The sequence below is a fragment of the Sylvia atricapilla genome, chromosome 5 (assembly GCF_009819655.1).
Source record: "Sylvia atricapilla isolate bSylAtr1 chromosome 5, bSylAtr1.pri, whole genome shotgun sequence".
Classification (NCBI taxonomy): Eukaryota; Metazoa; Chordata; class Aves; order Passeriformes; family Sylviidae; genus Sylvia; species Sylvia atricapilla.
The window spans coordinates 39,160,110-39,175,888 of NC_089144.1; the positions used below are offsets into that span (position 1 = coordinate 39,160,110).

At 35.6% G+C, this 15,779-nt stretch overlaps 1 protein-coding gene across 1 annotated transcript in view; it reads left to right on the forward strand.

The window, feature by feature from the left end:
* PTPRQ (protein tyrosine phosphatase receptor type Q) overlaps nucleotides 1-14,901 on the forward strand; it is a 99,437-nt gene extending 84,536 nt beyond the window's left edge. The window contains exons 38-45 of the mRNA XM_066320226.1: nucleotides 1,483-1,573; nucleotides 2,908-2,984; nucleotides 5,397-5,531; nucleotides 5,648-5,773; nucleotides 7,933-8,081; nucleotides 9,909-10,044; nucleotides 13,249-13,372; nucleotides 13,664-14,901. Coding sequence (XP_066176323.1) covers nucleotides 1,483-1,573; nucleotides 2,908-2,984; nucleotides 5,397-5,531; nucleotides 5,648-5,773; nucleotides 7,933-8,081; nucleotides 9,909-10,044; nucleotides 13,249-13,372; nucleotides 13,664-13,701 — 876 coding nt within the window. The 3' untranslated portion in view covers nucleotides 13,702-14,901. The remainder of the gene's footprint in view (nucleotides 1-1,482; nucleotides 1,574-2,907; nucleotides 2,985-5,396; nucleotides 5,532-5,647; nucleotides 5,774-7,932; nucleotides 8,082-9,908; nucleotides 10,045-13,248; nucleotides 13,373-13,663) is intronic.
* Nucleotides 14,902-15,779: the final 878 nt, after the last annotated feature.

Below are 15,779 nucleotides of genomic sequence, written 5' to 3' on the forward strand. Positions count from 1 at the left end.
TCAGTTATGGAAGCATCATTATGAAATTAACAAGATCTGCTTCTCTATTGCCTCTCTACTACGAAGTGCTGTATAATGGTGCTACTTCTACAGTAGTTAACTGGCAAGCTAAAACTCGGAGGAGTGAGGCAAATGAGGCAAGTTAAAGTTCACATGATACTGGATTTCATGGCCCAAACCACTTCCAAAACTCAAAACAGGCATTTTGTGTATGTCCTTCCTTCATGAAAATACTCAATGACAGAAACTTTTTGGGAGATTTTCAGCTTTATGAATGAGAAGAATTTTAATTTCTCCACCTTTAACTCTGTTTTACATACAAGGCTGACTAAATATTCGAATTAACAATGAAAGAAAATCACTGTAATAAAACAGGCCTGGTTTCCCATTTTTCATTACCACTTATTTATTTATTTATCTATTTATTTATTTATTTATTTATTTATTTATTTGCTAGGAAATTCCCATTAAATTTTATACATAGTAGACAGACTGTCTACTGGGGAAAAGGGCATAATTAATATTGAGCCTGATAGTAAGGCTGTCTGCCCAGCCTTTGGAAGAAGCCCATGCAAACAGTAACTGCTAATGTTAAAAGACAAATTTGAAGGGATTACTCTGTACAAGCAGCAAAATTTTGTATTGAGCTCATTCAAAGCAATAAGTAGACCTCTTAATCTATATCTTTGATACAAAAAACTGACTTATGTATAATATTTGTGAAATAAATGTATAAAATTTGTGAAACAAATTTCTATTGAAGTTGACAATGTGTTTCAAATTCTACATTTTCTGCGTCTTCTATTCTCTTACCACCACGGTCACCACTTTAACACATTTTCTCCATTAACAAGTCCTGAATTTGTCTCCACTCTTTCAATCAACTTTGTAAATTATATCTGTTTATACACACAAACACCCCCATCAAATAAGTTCCTCAGCATGAATGATTTATCCATCTCTGTCATCCAGTAAGAGAACCAATAGTCAGTTATGAAACTGTAGCACAACCTAAAATAACTCTTCCTACCCCTTTCACAAACAGTCTCATGACCAATAACTAATTGCCACTCATCTCAACTTAATTAAATTCTCATCTGTTCTCATGCTGTACCAGAAGCTCTCCCAGGCTACAGGAGTCAGAAAAAGGCATTATTCAAGACTAAGTCTGAGTCAAGCATGTGACTTCATGAAAAAAATCAGTAAACTACAAAAGGTGATAGACTGACTTTATCCAGGCTTTTAGGGGTGAAAGTTCAAGTAAGCCTAATTGTTCTAGTTGACAGCATTGTCTGCAGTTCTGCATCTAACATTGCTGGTGTAACTGGGGTTGACAGTGAGATGGGAATTTCTGTAATGCTTCCAGCTGTTCTTAGAAATGCACTGTTGCAGGACTGTAGAGTTTTTCCGCTTACTGGATGATTGTGTCATATTTTGAATTCAAGTGGAAAACTTTTCCAAAAAATATTTATTCCTCTGCAGGAACTTCCCAAGTTTCTTGAAGACCTTGCTTCAACTGATGCTGATCTGCCTTGGAACAGGTCTAAGAATCGTTTCCCAAACATAAAGCCATGTATGTGTGTTTACTGACCAACTCCTCCATTTTGCTCTTTACTTTCAATAGTGTAACAGATATTTGGAATGCAAGTATATTTTTGTTTGATCTCTTTGAAATAGCAGTACAATCATGCCCACATTATGAAATAATTTTCTGTCAAGTAATCCGTCTTTACTTTGTGGGTTTTTTTAAAGACCCAGTTTTATTTGCAAGAAGCTTTCAACTTGCTCTCTCAAGCTTTAATATGCAGGTGCAAGAAACTGTAGCCTCAATAGTTTCTTGGCTTTGTAATTCAAGCCATGTAGCGAACTCTTTAAAATTCTTCCTCATTTTTTTTCCCCTTTAGTAAGAAGAAATTTTTTAAACATATAAAATCCACATGTTTGTGCATTCAGCTACCTCAGGAGTCTGGATATGCTTTCTTGTGGATATGTGTACATGTGCTACAAAGGCTTCACAGAACATCAGAGTGACTCTATGATAACTTATAAGCCCAGGCTAGATATTATCACAGGAGACAGGAGTCTGTCTCTCTATACTCAACACTGCTTCATTTTTCAGTTAATAAGACAAGAAATGTCATTATTATTTTAGGCATTAGCTGTGATGTGAGATGGAGTGCATGGCATTCCTTGGTTAATAATGCTACATTCTGTGCTATTAACTTTTCAGAGCAGCTGTTCCTGCAATCTACTGCCTTGTTCAAGACATATCCTAAGTTGCAGTCACTAAAAACTTATGTTCATGACAGACAATAAAACATAAACAGAAATGTTTAATAACTATTTAACTCTGTATTCTAATGTTCTTTACAAAATTGTTAACAAAATTCTTATGTTACACACATGATTTGTTTGTTGTATTTTGTAATTTCTGCATATGTACTGTGGGACCAAAACTGAAACTCTAGCTTTTTTTTTTTTTTTTTTTTTTTTTTTTTTTTTTTTAGTAGTGACTTAGCCTTATCCCAAAAAAAAAAAAAAAAGCTATCGAAAAGTGCCAGAATCTGCCTCAGTGATCTGGGCAGCAACTATACAGGAAAAATCTATCAAATCCCTGCCCTCTGATTCACACAGAAGTTGTGTGTGCTAGAGCAGCGTGGCTTCAAGTACCCAGGCTCCTTCACCATTTCAATTAAAAAGTATTATATACAACATGTCTAGAACATTGAAGACCATACAATAATGGAAAAAGGTTAAATTACCTTTGTAATTATTGTTCTACTCTGTCAAGTATTGTTACTGTTAATAACAGTATTTTTGATTTCTTAGCACTCCAGGAACATTTTTTATATGTATTATGACTTTTGAACCAATCTTTTAGTTAACTAGACTTTGCTTCTGTGATAGATAATAACAACAGAGTAAAGCTGATGCCTGATGCTGGTATTCCTGGATCTGACTACATTAATGCCAGCTATGTGTCTGTAAGTAGAAAGTCTCCCGCATTTTTACTGTATTTGTTTTCTGGTAGAAGAGTAAAAAGATAACTCGCAAAAAACCCCCAGGATTCTAATTTTTCTTTCATTCACTACAGCCACTGTTGCCATAACATTGTTCAAATGACCCCTGTGGCACTAAACATGACAAGTTGAAAATATACTTATCCCATTTCATTGCTAAGCAATGATTTCCAGTAATAATCAAAACTGTGTCCAGCAAATTGCTTTTTATAAATTATCTCATACCATTATCATAAAAGGCAATAGTAGAACTTCCACTGGGGTCAATTGTTTAGGTAGGTGTTATTTGGCCTCTTGATTCAGGAGTTAAAGTTGTTGTATATGAATAGGACAATGCAAAGATAACTGAACTGAAAACTTTCACAGAAATAGCTAACAGTTTTGACATGCTTCTCATTATTTTTTGAAAGTGATGATGAAAGTGAAAATGGAAGTAGGCTTCTTGAACAAGAAGTAATGCTATCTTTCTCATCCTCATCTTTCTTCCCAGACTTTCCCATTTTCTTCTTGTGTGCTCAGTATATTCTTCATCTATAGTCTAATTTCATTTTTGTCCTGTTAAAGTTCAAAGCGTGAATTATAATTATGCATCTGATCTCTTCGAGCAGAGGCTGGTGATCTTACATGAGGTCAACACTTGATTTACATTAAGTACTTTTCAAACACAACAAGACATGCAGAATGTAGTCAAAACAGATGACACAAAGGAAAGTAGAAATAGTTATTTGCAGGTGACTAAGAGACATTACAGAGAATAAGCAGTAGAGCTGAGAGGATCTTCCTTTCTGATTAGAAAATGGTATTTATTCCCATTATGTCTTTGTTCTGAGAGTTAGCAGATAGGAAGAACCATGCCACCTGATGCTGGGACTATACACAGAATGATCGAGAAGGAAAGCAGAGGAATCTTGGAGCACGGTCTAGTCTTTTTCTGTCACTGACAGGCCAAGTCTTAGGCAGGGAACACTAACAGCAACTTCCAAAAAGCTGCAGCAGAAGCCAGCTACAGAGTGTTCCCTGCTGAGATTTTCCTTGTGTGCATACATTTTGAACGACCATTCATCAGTGAACAGACAATTCCAGTGTTATGGTTTCTCAAGGCTAAAGTTTTGCCCTTTATATGCTCTCACTTTACATATTTGTTGATGTATAAATATATAAATGCATGTAGCTATAGACATGCAATATGTATGTGTATTCACATACCTAATTACCTAGGCCTATTTACATATGCACACTTGTAAAGAAAGGAAAAGAGAAGTCTTGTGCAGTTTTAACAAATGGGAACTCTGTTGCTACTTTGACTTTCATTGGTTAAACCAAGTTAGTAACTGAACTGTGAGCTTTGCATCCCTGTATTATAGTTTCTCACCTCACTCTTAAACTAAGGAGGATTAACATAGTTTCCCACTGCCACCTGTTCTTTATATTATAGATGGAGTAAGTAACAGGCAGCTGTGAATTATAGGGCTATAATTCCAACAAGAGGCTTTGGTAGTGCTATAAACCAACGTGTCAGTTGTTTTGAGCAATAAGCAGAACACTGTGATATTATAAACTGCTAGTTCTATGGCATAAATTTATTACTATTATTGTCATTGTTGTTATTTTTTACTTTCTGTAGTATATAATAGTTCCTGTAGGTGTACTTCTTTTCCAGGAGGAAACAGATCCATGTGAAAACATGCACTCAGAGCATCCGTAGATTTTTTCAATAAACTTCCTTCTTCCCAAGTTTTACACCAATTTATAAATTAACCAAAGAGCAGAAGCCAACACTGAAATAAAAGTCAACACCTTCAGTAGTTTTCTTGAAGACCTTTAATCGGAGACCATTTATTTCAGTAAGCTTTAGCCCCGTGTTACAGCAGATCCTAGACAATCACCAAAGAACAAGGTCATTAGTGTGTGTATTGCTTGCACTGGCTCTCAGACTGCTCCTTAGTTTTTCCCTGCCTCCACTACTCCTTAGCACTATTTAATTCTACTTTGTTGGCCAGCTCTTGATTTTGTTCCTGGTGGCCTCCGGCTGGATCTGCAGTAAGTATAATATGAAGGCTTAGATACTTTAAGATGGGAAATGATGATGTGGTGTCCCTGTAATATCTCTGCTAAATGCATTTCTATTACCATGGCACTTCCCATACTTTAGTAGAGTATTGTTTCATAACAGGGCTACAAAAAAAAGCCATTTCTTTCTTAGTTTTCCAAGGCAGCCTGCCATTCAGTGACTATCCAGGCATATGCCAATTCACTTAGTATGTCTGACAAGATTTTAGCCTTAGGCATGGTAAATACAGGCACAATTATGAGTCACAGGCAAACTCTTTTGTTTCCTTGCCAACCATTATGTATTAAATATTTTCTCTTTCTTAGGGCTATTTATGTCCAAACGAGTTTATTGCAACTCAGGGACCATTACCAGGAACAGTGGGTGATTTCTGGAGAATGGTGTGGGAGACAAGAGCTAAAACACTCGTGATGCTCACACAGTGTTTTGAAAAAGGACGTGTAAGTTACCAGTGAATCAATTAAAAGCATTTGATATAATTGGAAATTCTGTTCGTAGTTTCTGTCAAGATTATGATATTATAATTGTTAATTAATTAGTAATCATCTCCCTGCAGATAAGATGTCATCAGTACTGGCCAGAAGATAATAAACCAGTCACTGTGTTTGGGGATATAGTGATTACTAAATTGATGGAAGATATTCAGATAGACTGGACCATCAGAGATCTAAAAATTGAAAGGGTAAGCCAGTGCTGGGACTTGATAAAAAAAAATTCATCTAACACCCCAAAGAACATCAGATATGCTATATCCCACCCAACTACTCCCTCAATATTCTTCTTTTAATATTTCAGTGCATATGCATTGTACTGCATGATTGTCCTGCATTTTATTTTCATCCATGTTTTATTTCCTGAGAATTTCTGTCACAAGGAGCTCAGATATTTGTCCAATATGCTTTGAAGGGCCTACTAATGTTACTGAACTTCTGGTCTGGTGGGAGGCAGAGTTTCTACTTGGACACCTTGGTGTCTGTTCTAGAAAGAAGTAATCCTAACCATTTTGGGATCAGACAAATCCTTTTGAATGTATCCCTCTCAGATTAAAGGGCAAGATTATTTGGTGCAGCTGTTTTGCATTGTGCCACCAGCCATTAGCCTCCACCCCCAGGAGATTCACCCAATATAAATGAGAATCATCACTATTACTCCTACTCTTTGTGCTGAGAAGGAGGAGTAAGGGGTGCAGCAAAGATATTCACCTTTGTTATGACACACAACTACTGTTTCCATGCTTTGGAAAAATTTCAACCCAGCATTAAGTCGCATGCTCAAAAAGCAATCTGGGAATAAAGACCCAAAATTGAGTCAGCTTTCTCTTGCACTCCCAGCACTGGTCTGTACTGTACATAGTGCAGCCACATCCTAGGACCTGAACTTGGCTGTGCTAATGCAGTCATTACCATCCTGCAGCATCTGCAAGTGACGAAGAGCACACAGCAGGAAGGGACTGGTCTCAGTGGTCACTCCATAGGGATATGTTGTGCACATGGTACAGAGAAACTGAACATCTAAAAATGATTGATAGAAGATAAACCTTTTTTCAGCCAAAAATAGAACCTAGAGAAACAAGACTGAAAGAAGGACTACTTAGAATAAAAACGATTGCCAGCAAAAAGCCAAGTCACTTGTGTTAATGAGGGTGAGGCTGAAAAGAAGATAATCTGAATTGACTGGGTGAGCCATTTACTGTAGCTGAACAATGCTGCAAAAGAAACTATGCCTTTTATAAGCATGTCATTAAATGTGCTGTATTGCTGGTTTTAAGATTGTATGTCCATTCACAAGTGGGTGGATGCTTGATGATCTTCCTGTGAAAATAAAAAACATATGTGAAGCAAATAACTCAAAGTCATTGAGTATTCAAAGTAATTTCTCTTCCATTTTTATGCTAATCAGTTTAAAAAATAGTACAACTACAAAGTAGTTGCTACACATAATTGTTCACTGTTCAATATTTCTTGCAATATGAAAGAACTAAGTGATTGGTTCTAAAGAGATTTTAAAAGATAAAAATTGGTTCACTACACAACTGTTGATTAAACTCTGGTGCTCCTTGTTGCAGAATATCGTGAATGCTAAAAACTTACAGGGATTCCAAAAATCTGCATTAATTAGTAGAAGAAAGTACTAATTAGTAATAAATTTCCATTTACTGTCTCTCACTGAGGCGGTTCACAAGCCACAAACTGTTAAGAATGGAAATTATATTCTGGGGAACTCCAAATTCATTGTTGTCATGTTTTATAATGTTCCCTAAGATTTTTTTCTTGACCACTGTTAGAAACAGCATATTGAGGTAGCTAGGGCTTTGGCATGATCCTGTTCTTTCATTTTTACATCCTTCAAAATTAATCTGGGTATTAGATCATTACCTCTTTTTTGAGGTTACTGTTGCTGCTGCTCTGATTGAGAGTGCATGAAAGAAAATATATATGTATTTACCAGTGCGTGTGTGTTTGCTTTTACCATGTGGGATCATTCTTAGAGTAGTTGCTTCTTCCTCAACAAATTTGTCATCCTAGCTCACTAAACTTCTAAATGAGCCATAGAAACTTCCACTTGAAATCTACAACTTACAGATAAAATGACTAAAGTCAAATAAAGAGTCACTACTGAAGTCACTAATATTTCCTGAAAGATGGACTTGATGCCATCCCTCAAAAAACCTGCCAGAGTTCTGTGCATAACACATTATCCCTTCCTGCCAGTAATCTTAAAATTACTATGCTATTTTAACTTTATTTTTTTAGATGAAATTATGGAGAAGTTTACATGTACCTTACTGAACCTTCTCTAGCATTTCTTCTGTAAAAACTGCATTATTATGTGCTTTTTCAGCATGGAGACTGCATGATGGTGAGGCAGTGTAACTTTACTTCTTGGCCGGAACATGGAGTCCCTGAAACTACTGCACCAATTATCCATTTTGTAAAACTGATCCGTGCAAGTCGAGCACATGATAACACACCAATGGTGGTGCACTGCAGGTAAGCATATTCACCAAACCATCCAAGTTCGATAGCTTTGAATTTCAAGCACATAATAATGCACAGGGAAGTTGCCAAAAGAACAACCATGAAGACCGAGACCACAGATATGGTTCTAGTGATGGACAGTGATGAAGGTTTCTCTAGAAGCCATTCTTACTTCTTTCTAGAAGGTAAAATGCCAACAACTGTGCTTCCATTTATAGAAATCCATTGAGGTGATGTCAGGGAAATAATTGCTCCAACAATTACCATAAAGTACTGCTGGATTTTTCTCCATTTTCCTCCCTAATCATAAGAAGAGGAATAGCAAATGACATGTTTTGGTTTAAATTACTTCTATTATAATTAGAGCCCTTCTTAAGAAGCAAGTATTAAAAATATATTTAAAATTTACATGTCGCATATCATAAGGAAGAAACTATTGGAAGCCACAGAGAATGGCAAATGGAAATAAGGGTTTGCATAGGCCAGATTTCAAACTTGGACACCTGTAAACAGCTAAACCTATATTTAGGCTCTTAAATAAATGGTCCAGTGGTTAGAGGTGTTCAGCTGTCATAGTTTCCACTGATTTCATTAATACCCTTAAACTTTTGTTTCAAAGACTAAGTGTGTGGGGAGGCCTATCTAGGCCTTAAGGAAACCAATGAGTGTGTTTGCATTTTTTGTGCAGGTCAGTGCTCCCACTGAATGAGTGGGCTTGCTCCATAAAAGGGATCTGAACTCATAGGTCTGCTACTGAGTCTTTTCCTCATTTTCACTTGGTGTGAGTCTGGAAATAAGTGGAAGAAAAAGACGGCTTTGATGATACAAATACTTTCCCAAACCACTTTATCATGCATGGGAGTTCTTTTCATTTGCCCTCAGCATCCTATGGGTGCCACCCACAACAGCTAGTAAAGCCTTATTTAATACTGTTGTCTGTGACAAACATTTCCCTCTACTGCAAGGGCCAGAGAGACTTTGACAGGAGAGAACAACACGGTCCTCATGTTTTCAGGACACTTGTATTCTGTAGCGACTCTGCAAGGAACCAAACATTCTTTTCAGAAGGGAGATGTATAAAGGGGCGAGCATGGGCCTGATACTCCACCTGAGCTTCAATTCCTGATGGTTATAAAGCATTACTATGTATTCTCATATTCAGAAAAATCATTCATTATTGCTCATTAGATAGTGCAAGCTCAAGAGTTCTGCCAATATATCTCTTGATAATCTGCAGTGATATACCCTGCATTTATTACACCAATTGTAGAGAATTCTTATAGTCATTTGGAAAAGATCCTATTCATTATAAGACCTTGAAATACAACATTATCTACCAGCACGTCTTGCACACGCATCCTCCTTTTAAAAATATTTTCTTATAATTTTTTTTCTATATCCCATGTTGTTTTGTCTCAAATACCAAAATAATTACAGAATACCAGTGTGATTTCACAAAATCTTGTGATTTTTTTTTTCTTTTTTGCTTTCAGTTTATGAGCCCTAGAAAGCTCATAGAAAATCTATAGGATCTTTTTTTCCACTCCAACAGGTTACGGTCATATGAACATATAAATGAGTAATATTTCATTTATCTGATGAAAATGAGAAATCAAAAACTTTGAAAATGTGGGATCAAAATCAGAAAATGGCTCAAATCCAGACTTCACTTGATCCAATTCAGACAGGAATTCACAAGATGTAAATACTGAAAAAAAAGATTTAGGTTTTGCTTTAATATTTTTCTTTTCTCAATAAACAGTTTATGCAGAATATTCTAAGGAAATGCTGAAAGCATTAACATAAAAGCTTTATTTTATCTTGTTATCATGTTTGCAGTGCTGGTGTTGGAAGAACAGGTGTTTATATTGCACTTGACCATTTGACCCAACATATAAATGACCATGATTTTGTGGATATCTATGGACTTGTAGCTGAGCTAAGAAGTGAAAGAATGTGTATGGTACAAAATCTGGTAAGATTAATCTAATCTGTTTTCTTGTTGTTGAAAAACTAGTCATCTTTTCATGTGATCTACGAAACAAGACTAGAAAGCTTTTAACAATTAGCTTTATAATACATTTTCTACCAAATCCTGCTTTTATTTATTTCAAGCATTGTGGAAATATATTGTCTGTTTCCACCTAAGTACACTTAGCCAGAAAAATATTGAAAAGTGCCAAAAAAGAGTGCTATTTATTTTTAAACCTAAATAATAACTTCTCAGTCTCTAAGAGTTTGTTTCAAGTTTTGGGTGCAGAAGAATTTTTAGACTTAAAATGGATTCACTCATTCACTACTTAGTTTGACTTTATTTACTATTTAACTGTATTTTTTTTTGTGTGTGTGTATGCATATGTGGCATAGCCCACCAAACTTTAAAATATTAATTTACCTTTTAACTCATTTTTGACTCCTTGATTCTTTTTCAATTGCTTCCAATGAAATAGTACATATGGATGGATTTATTCACAGATTTCAAACTGTTCAAAATCAATGGTGGGTTTTGGGTCTAAAAAAACACATTTCTAGCAGACTTTCTTTGTATGGATATAAGTCAATGAAGACCTTCTGGTGAGGAAGACTTCCTTCTGCTTTGTCTGGAATTCTTAGTATATGTAAAGGAATAATACAAGAATTTAAAGCTGATCCTAAATGCCCAGTGGAACAGAAATCAGTTTTATTTGAATAAGGCTTCTGGCATAAGTTTCCTGCAGGCCATATCTAACCCATGGCAGCCTGGATTGCCTTTGAGTCTACAGGATGACTTAGCAACTTCTCAGTATGGATGAGTAGTTTCAGGATGAGCGTCCACATGACTGACGGATTTAAATTGATCTTTATGTAAGGAGACTTGCTCCATTTGGAATGAAATTCTGCTATTCCATATCTTATCAGAATATGTAAGAAGTGTGTCAGAATACACAAAGCAGTTAACCCCTCTTCAGAAGATTTTATGGGACTTTCTGGTGATATTCTGACATGATGTATCTTATAAGGTTCAGTCTGGATACCATGTGCTTGATTTTTTTCCTTTTGATGTCTTGATGCAGCTAAACAATTGCCAGTACTTTCTTGTGATGATGAATTCCGGGAATACTTTTTTGGTTCTTGTTTTACATTTTTGACTAGAAGTAGAATCATCTAGAAATTAACCAAAGGCTGGAAGGCAATTTAATGGAAGCACTTCCAAAACAAAATCTTAAAACAGTGAGACATTTGATAATATCACTGTATGTTTTTAAAATATGCATCATTTTTGGGTATCTCTTCTTTTGAATGTTTTGGCAGGGGCTAGGAAAAGTGTGCCAAAATGCAATATAAAAGGATGGTGTCAGAGTTCAGATTTCCTAACAAATCAAGTATCCATCTGTATGCTAGCTGCAAAATTCTGAGATAGCCTGTTCTCTGTCCAGGTCCTAGCTCATATTTGCAAGATTACAAAAGTCAGATCAGCAACAAAACTTGTCCAAAGGGAATCAATCTTGTAAAGTTTTATGGTGGATTCAAAAGTCAAGCTATTCTGAGAGTTCTGTTATAAAACACTGTTGAGTTGCCTATTAATCAGATTTTATGTGATCAGCACAGAACAAATAAAAGAGAGGAGCAATTCCCTCCCAAATCTCAGTATAGCAATCCCTCAATCCAACTGCCTGTAAGAGCAAGGAGTAAAATAAATAAAAGCTGATTTCTCTCAGCTTGTTTTGCTCTATTTTGCTTGTTTATAGCTTCAAAATAATGTTTCTTTTTGCTAACAGAAGCATGATCTGTTACTGTAACCAATAGATGAGAATAGTTAAGACTGTCATTGATTCTAACTGGGAAAATTACTAGTTACACACAAATTGCCCAGGTAGCTTCACTCTCCACTGGCATACCCAGAAATGTTTCCATTTATACATCATCAGATGTAGCTGCATGAGTGCAAGGATTTCAGAACCTGCATTCTGAACTGGAATAACCAATCTAAATTCCACTAAAATTTAAGACCTTCATTCCAGAAATTCATGGTTTTTCTGCAGACATATCAAGTTTATCTTCTTGCCATGTACAAGGGCTAGTTTGAAGTAACGTCATTCTATTATTTCAGTAAGGAAGTTACTGAAAAGTGTAATGGTGCTGCAGGCTTTAGGGGTCCTCTGAAAAGCTGCATTAATTACCCACAGCTCTGGAGCTGTGACAGTAAAACTTATCCATGTAAGCAAATTTTTCTCATACATCTGAGACACTTGAATTGCAGATTGATGGCAGTTCTGAAACAAAGTAGCAATTAGCAATTACTGAACAAAAAAATTCCGTAAGTATTTTTACCTGTACAGAAGTCAAGGGTAAGAGTACGATTTTGGTGCAGATATTCCAAGTCCATCTTGAAAAGGCAACATGTTCTAGTTGACCCAGCTTGAATAGTGGGTAGTTGCACCAGGTGGTCTCATGAGATGTCTTCCAATTTGAATGTATCCGGCTCATTTTGTGCATCTACATATTTAATATTTCTCCTATGTGAATATATGCTTGATTAATTTATTATATTTCTGTTTTCATTCTTTTATTTCATTCTTACATTGCCTTATTTTGTTTCCCACTTTTCATACTTGATGTTCCTGAATGTGTCAAATTAACTTCAGTTGCCCGCTCTTTCTGCTATCATATGTTAAAAATGAGGCTACAGCTCAAGAAGTATTGCTCAAAATACTGGGTTAATTTGCTCCTAGCACTGGTGCAAGCTCCTAGAACATATAGGTTTAATTTACTTGAACTTCTGCATACGAGTGCACCCTGCTGGTTTTCTCTATGGTAGAAACAGGAAAAATTCCTTATCTAAATATTACATTCATGTGGTTCAGTTTCTTCAGTCTGCAGCTCAAAATGTCCTTTCATAGAACAAACATTCACAGAAAATTGTGGAGTAGCCTATTAATCTCAGTAATGGTTAGTCTAATTTCATATATCATACTGTTCATAAGAATTAATGTGCTTTGACAAATTTAAAGCATTATATTTCATAATAATTGAAATCAGATCAGGCATATATGATATGGTCATCGAAGTACTGAGATTGCTGAGTTAAACTGCAGTTACTTTGAGATTTTCTAGGTGTTATAGAAAAATGAAAAAAGTTTTTTTGTATTACAAGTACGTTTTTCTTTTAATCAAGCACCTTTAAATTCACATCTTACAGGCACAATATATATTTTTACATCAATGTGTATTGGATCTGTTAACAACCAAGGGAAGTAGTCAGCCCTTATGTTTTGTAAATTATTCAGCACTGCAAAAGATGGACTCCCTGGATGCCATGGAAGGTAAGGAGATACAGACTGTGTCAAAATTATTTTTTCACAGCAGGTGCAATGACTTGTACAGGCTAAGAAGCAGAAAAAAAAAGTCCTTTGACATGCATTTTTCGCTTCAAAAGTATAAATACCTAGTCTTTGCTGCTCTTTCTTCCCCCTCACAGTAATGGTCATTGCTAAAGCTTCCCCCACTTTTTTTCCAATGTAAGATCTTCTAAATTCAGTGAAAAACAGTTATCTGCCATTAGTTACTACTTGTTTACAAGGCAGATTAATTTCATGTATCTGTTTCTTCTGCAGGTGATGTGGAGCTTGAATGGGAAGAAACAACAATGTAAATACTAGGAGTAAATATTGCAGAAAAGGAGCTTTTGAAAAGCAAAGTCATATTTTTCTAAGCAGAGGGGCCAAAGTGAATTCCCCTATTTTGTTGATTAAAGGAAACACAGATGATTGAGACATCTTTTCTTCTATCAATGTGCCTTCATAAGTTAACGTATTTTATTCAGAACATCAAGCAATAATGATTTGGAGTACTTTTGCACAGACTGCACTTCTGGTGGTATATCAATAGTGCACTCAGAAAGTATTTAAATTGTATTTGAACACATTCCTTTTTTTCAAACTATCTTTGTAAAAGAAAAATGAGCCAAATAGGATGTAAAAAAATCGTATTTCCATTGAACCTATTTTGGTGTGAGTTTGCTGTGTTCTGTGTGTTTCAAGTAAAAGCTAAAGTTTCTTTACTCACTCTTGATAGATTGGCTTCAATGTTGTCAGCTCTTGCAGATTAATTCCAAGACCATCACAATGATCTTTACCTAAGTGTATGTTCTTGTATTTTGAATATTTTTTTAACAAGTGGTAGTACATCAGCTCATGATCCTGAACAGCTGAAGAGTCACCTTCTGACATGAGGAGGATTATTCAGCTTTTACACAGCACACAGTAGCTCTTCAGGGACACTTGGGGCTATTTAAACTATTTTATAATCAGCAGGTTGGGGTTTTTTTTTAAATACATAATGATGATTGCATATGTTCAGTGCAGAAAAAAGTGTTTTACATTCCTACTACTTTTTCAAGCAGATAAAACAAAGTAAAACTATAAATCTATTGCCTGTTATAATGGAGGCTACATTTACTTATGTAATAGAATGTTTAGAATTTATTTACCTTTCCTGAATATAACATTCTTCACCATTTTGAAAGGTTGCTCAAAATTTATATCAATGTATTTTATAACACACTTGTCAAGTAAAAAAGTTTTTGCACCTTCCTCAGGTTTGGCAAATCGCTGCAGACACAGAAAATTATGGGAGCTAATACCTTGAGGTTTAATAAAAGAAAATGTCTTCCACTCCTGATGATGTTGATGATGATGATGATGATTATTGGAAATAGCTCTGAAACAGGAATGAGAGAAGCAGGAAGTTTGTATCTGAGAAGAAAAGCAAAAATTAGTAGAGTAGGAAGACTAGATGAAACTGTGTACCCTGTTTTTACATGGAAGTGACAGTATTCAATTGATTTTATTGGATGGAAGGGTTGCTGAATTTTTCTCAGGTAAAGAAATGTATCATCATTCTGAATAACAATAAAGCTGTGACCTTAATCTGAGATGCAAAACATAATAGTAAAGAGACTTTGGAACTGCCATCTTATATTGTGTTTAGACAGAAGAAATCCAAGCTGCCTTCTTGAGGTATCAAGCTCAGAAAAGTCAGACAAAACTCTTTAGAACCTTGAAATAAGTGTGTGAGGGGCTGTTCTTAGGTGTGCACACTCTGGACAGAATAGCCAATGAACAAAATTTTCCATTTCTTCACTGTAGCTTCCAGACAGAAAATGCTATGCCAAAGGTAATGTGGTGCTTTTTCAGAACTAAATGGTGGTGTTTTCAGAAACTGGCAAGGATGGTACAGTAAAGACCCTTTGTAATTTTGTAGAAAGTGCCAAATACCTAAAATGAAAGTCAAAAGAGAACATTTAAGGAGGTAGAAGTGATCTACAGAAATATTTGGGCAATCTGTCCTTTGGGAAGATCAATGATATTGTAAACATCACCTGTCAGGCTAAAAAGAAAACAATGCCTTTTAAAGCTTGGTAGGGGGAGAGAGAGGTGATGTCCACAGCTGTTCAAGTCTCTGGCAAAGCATTCGGTACAGCTCTAGTTTCATTTGGTTCCTATGAAACATGTGTTCTTCATTTATTATACATGCACTTTAAAGTATCCTGACAAATTGCTTATAGGGACTTACAGATGTTTCTCATGATTTGTTGGTAGCAGTACAGGGAGCACTGTGATAAATTGACATTACAAAGTAATAATCTTGTATAGACTTATATCCACAATGGTGGAATATCTGGAGGAAAAAGCTAAGCCTTATGTGACTTAGAGATGAACTCCAGAAGTT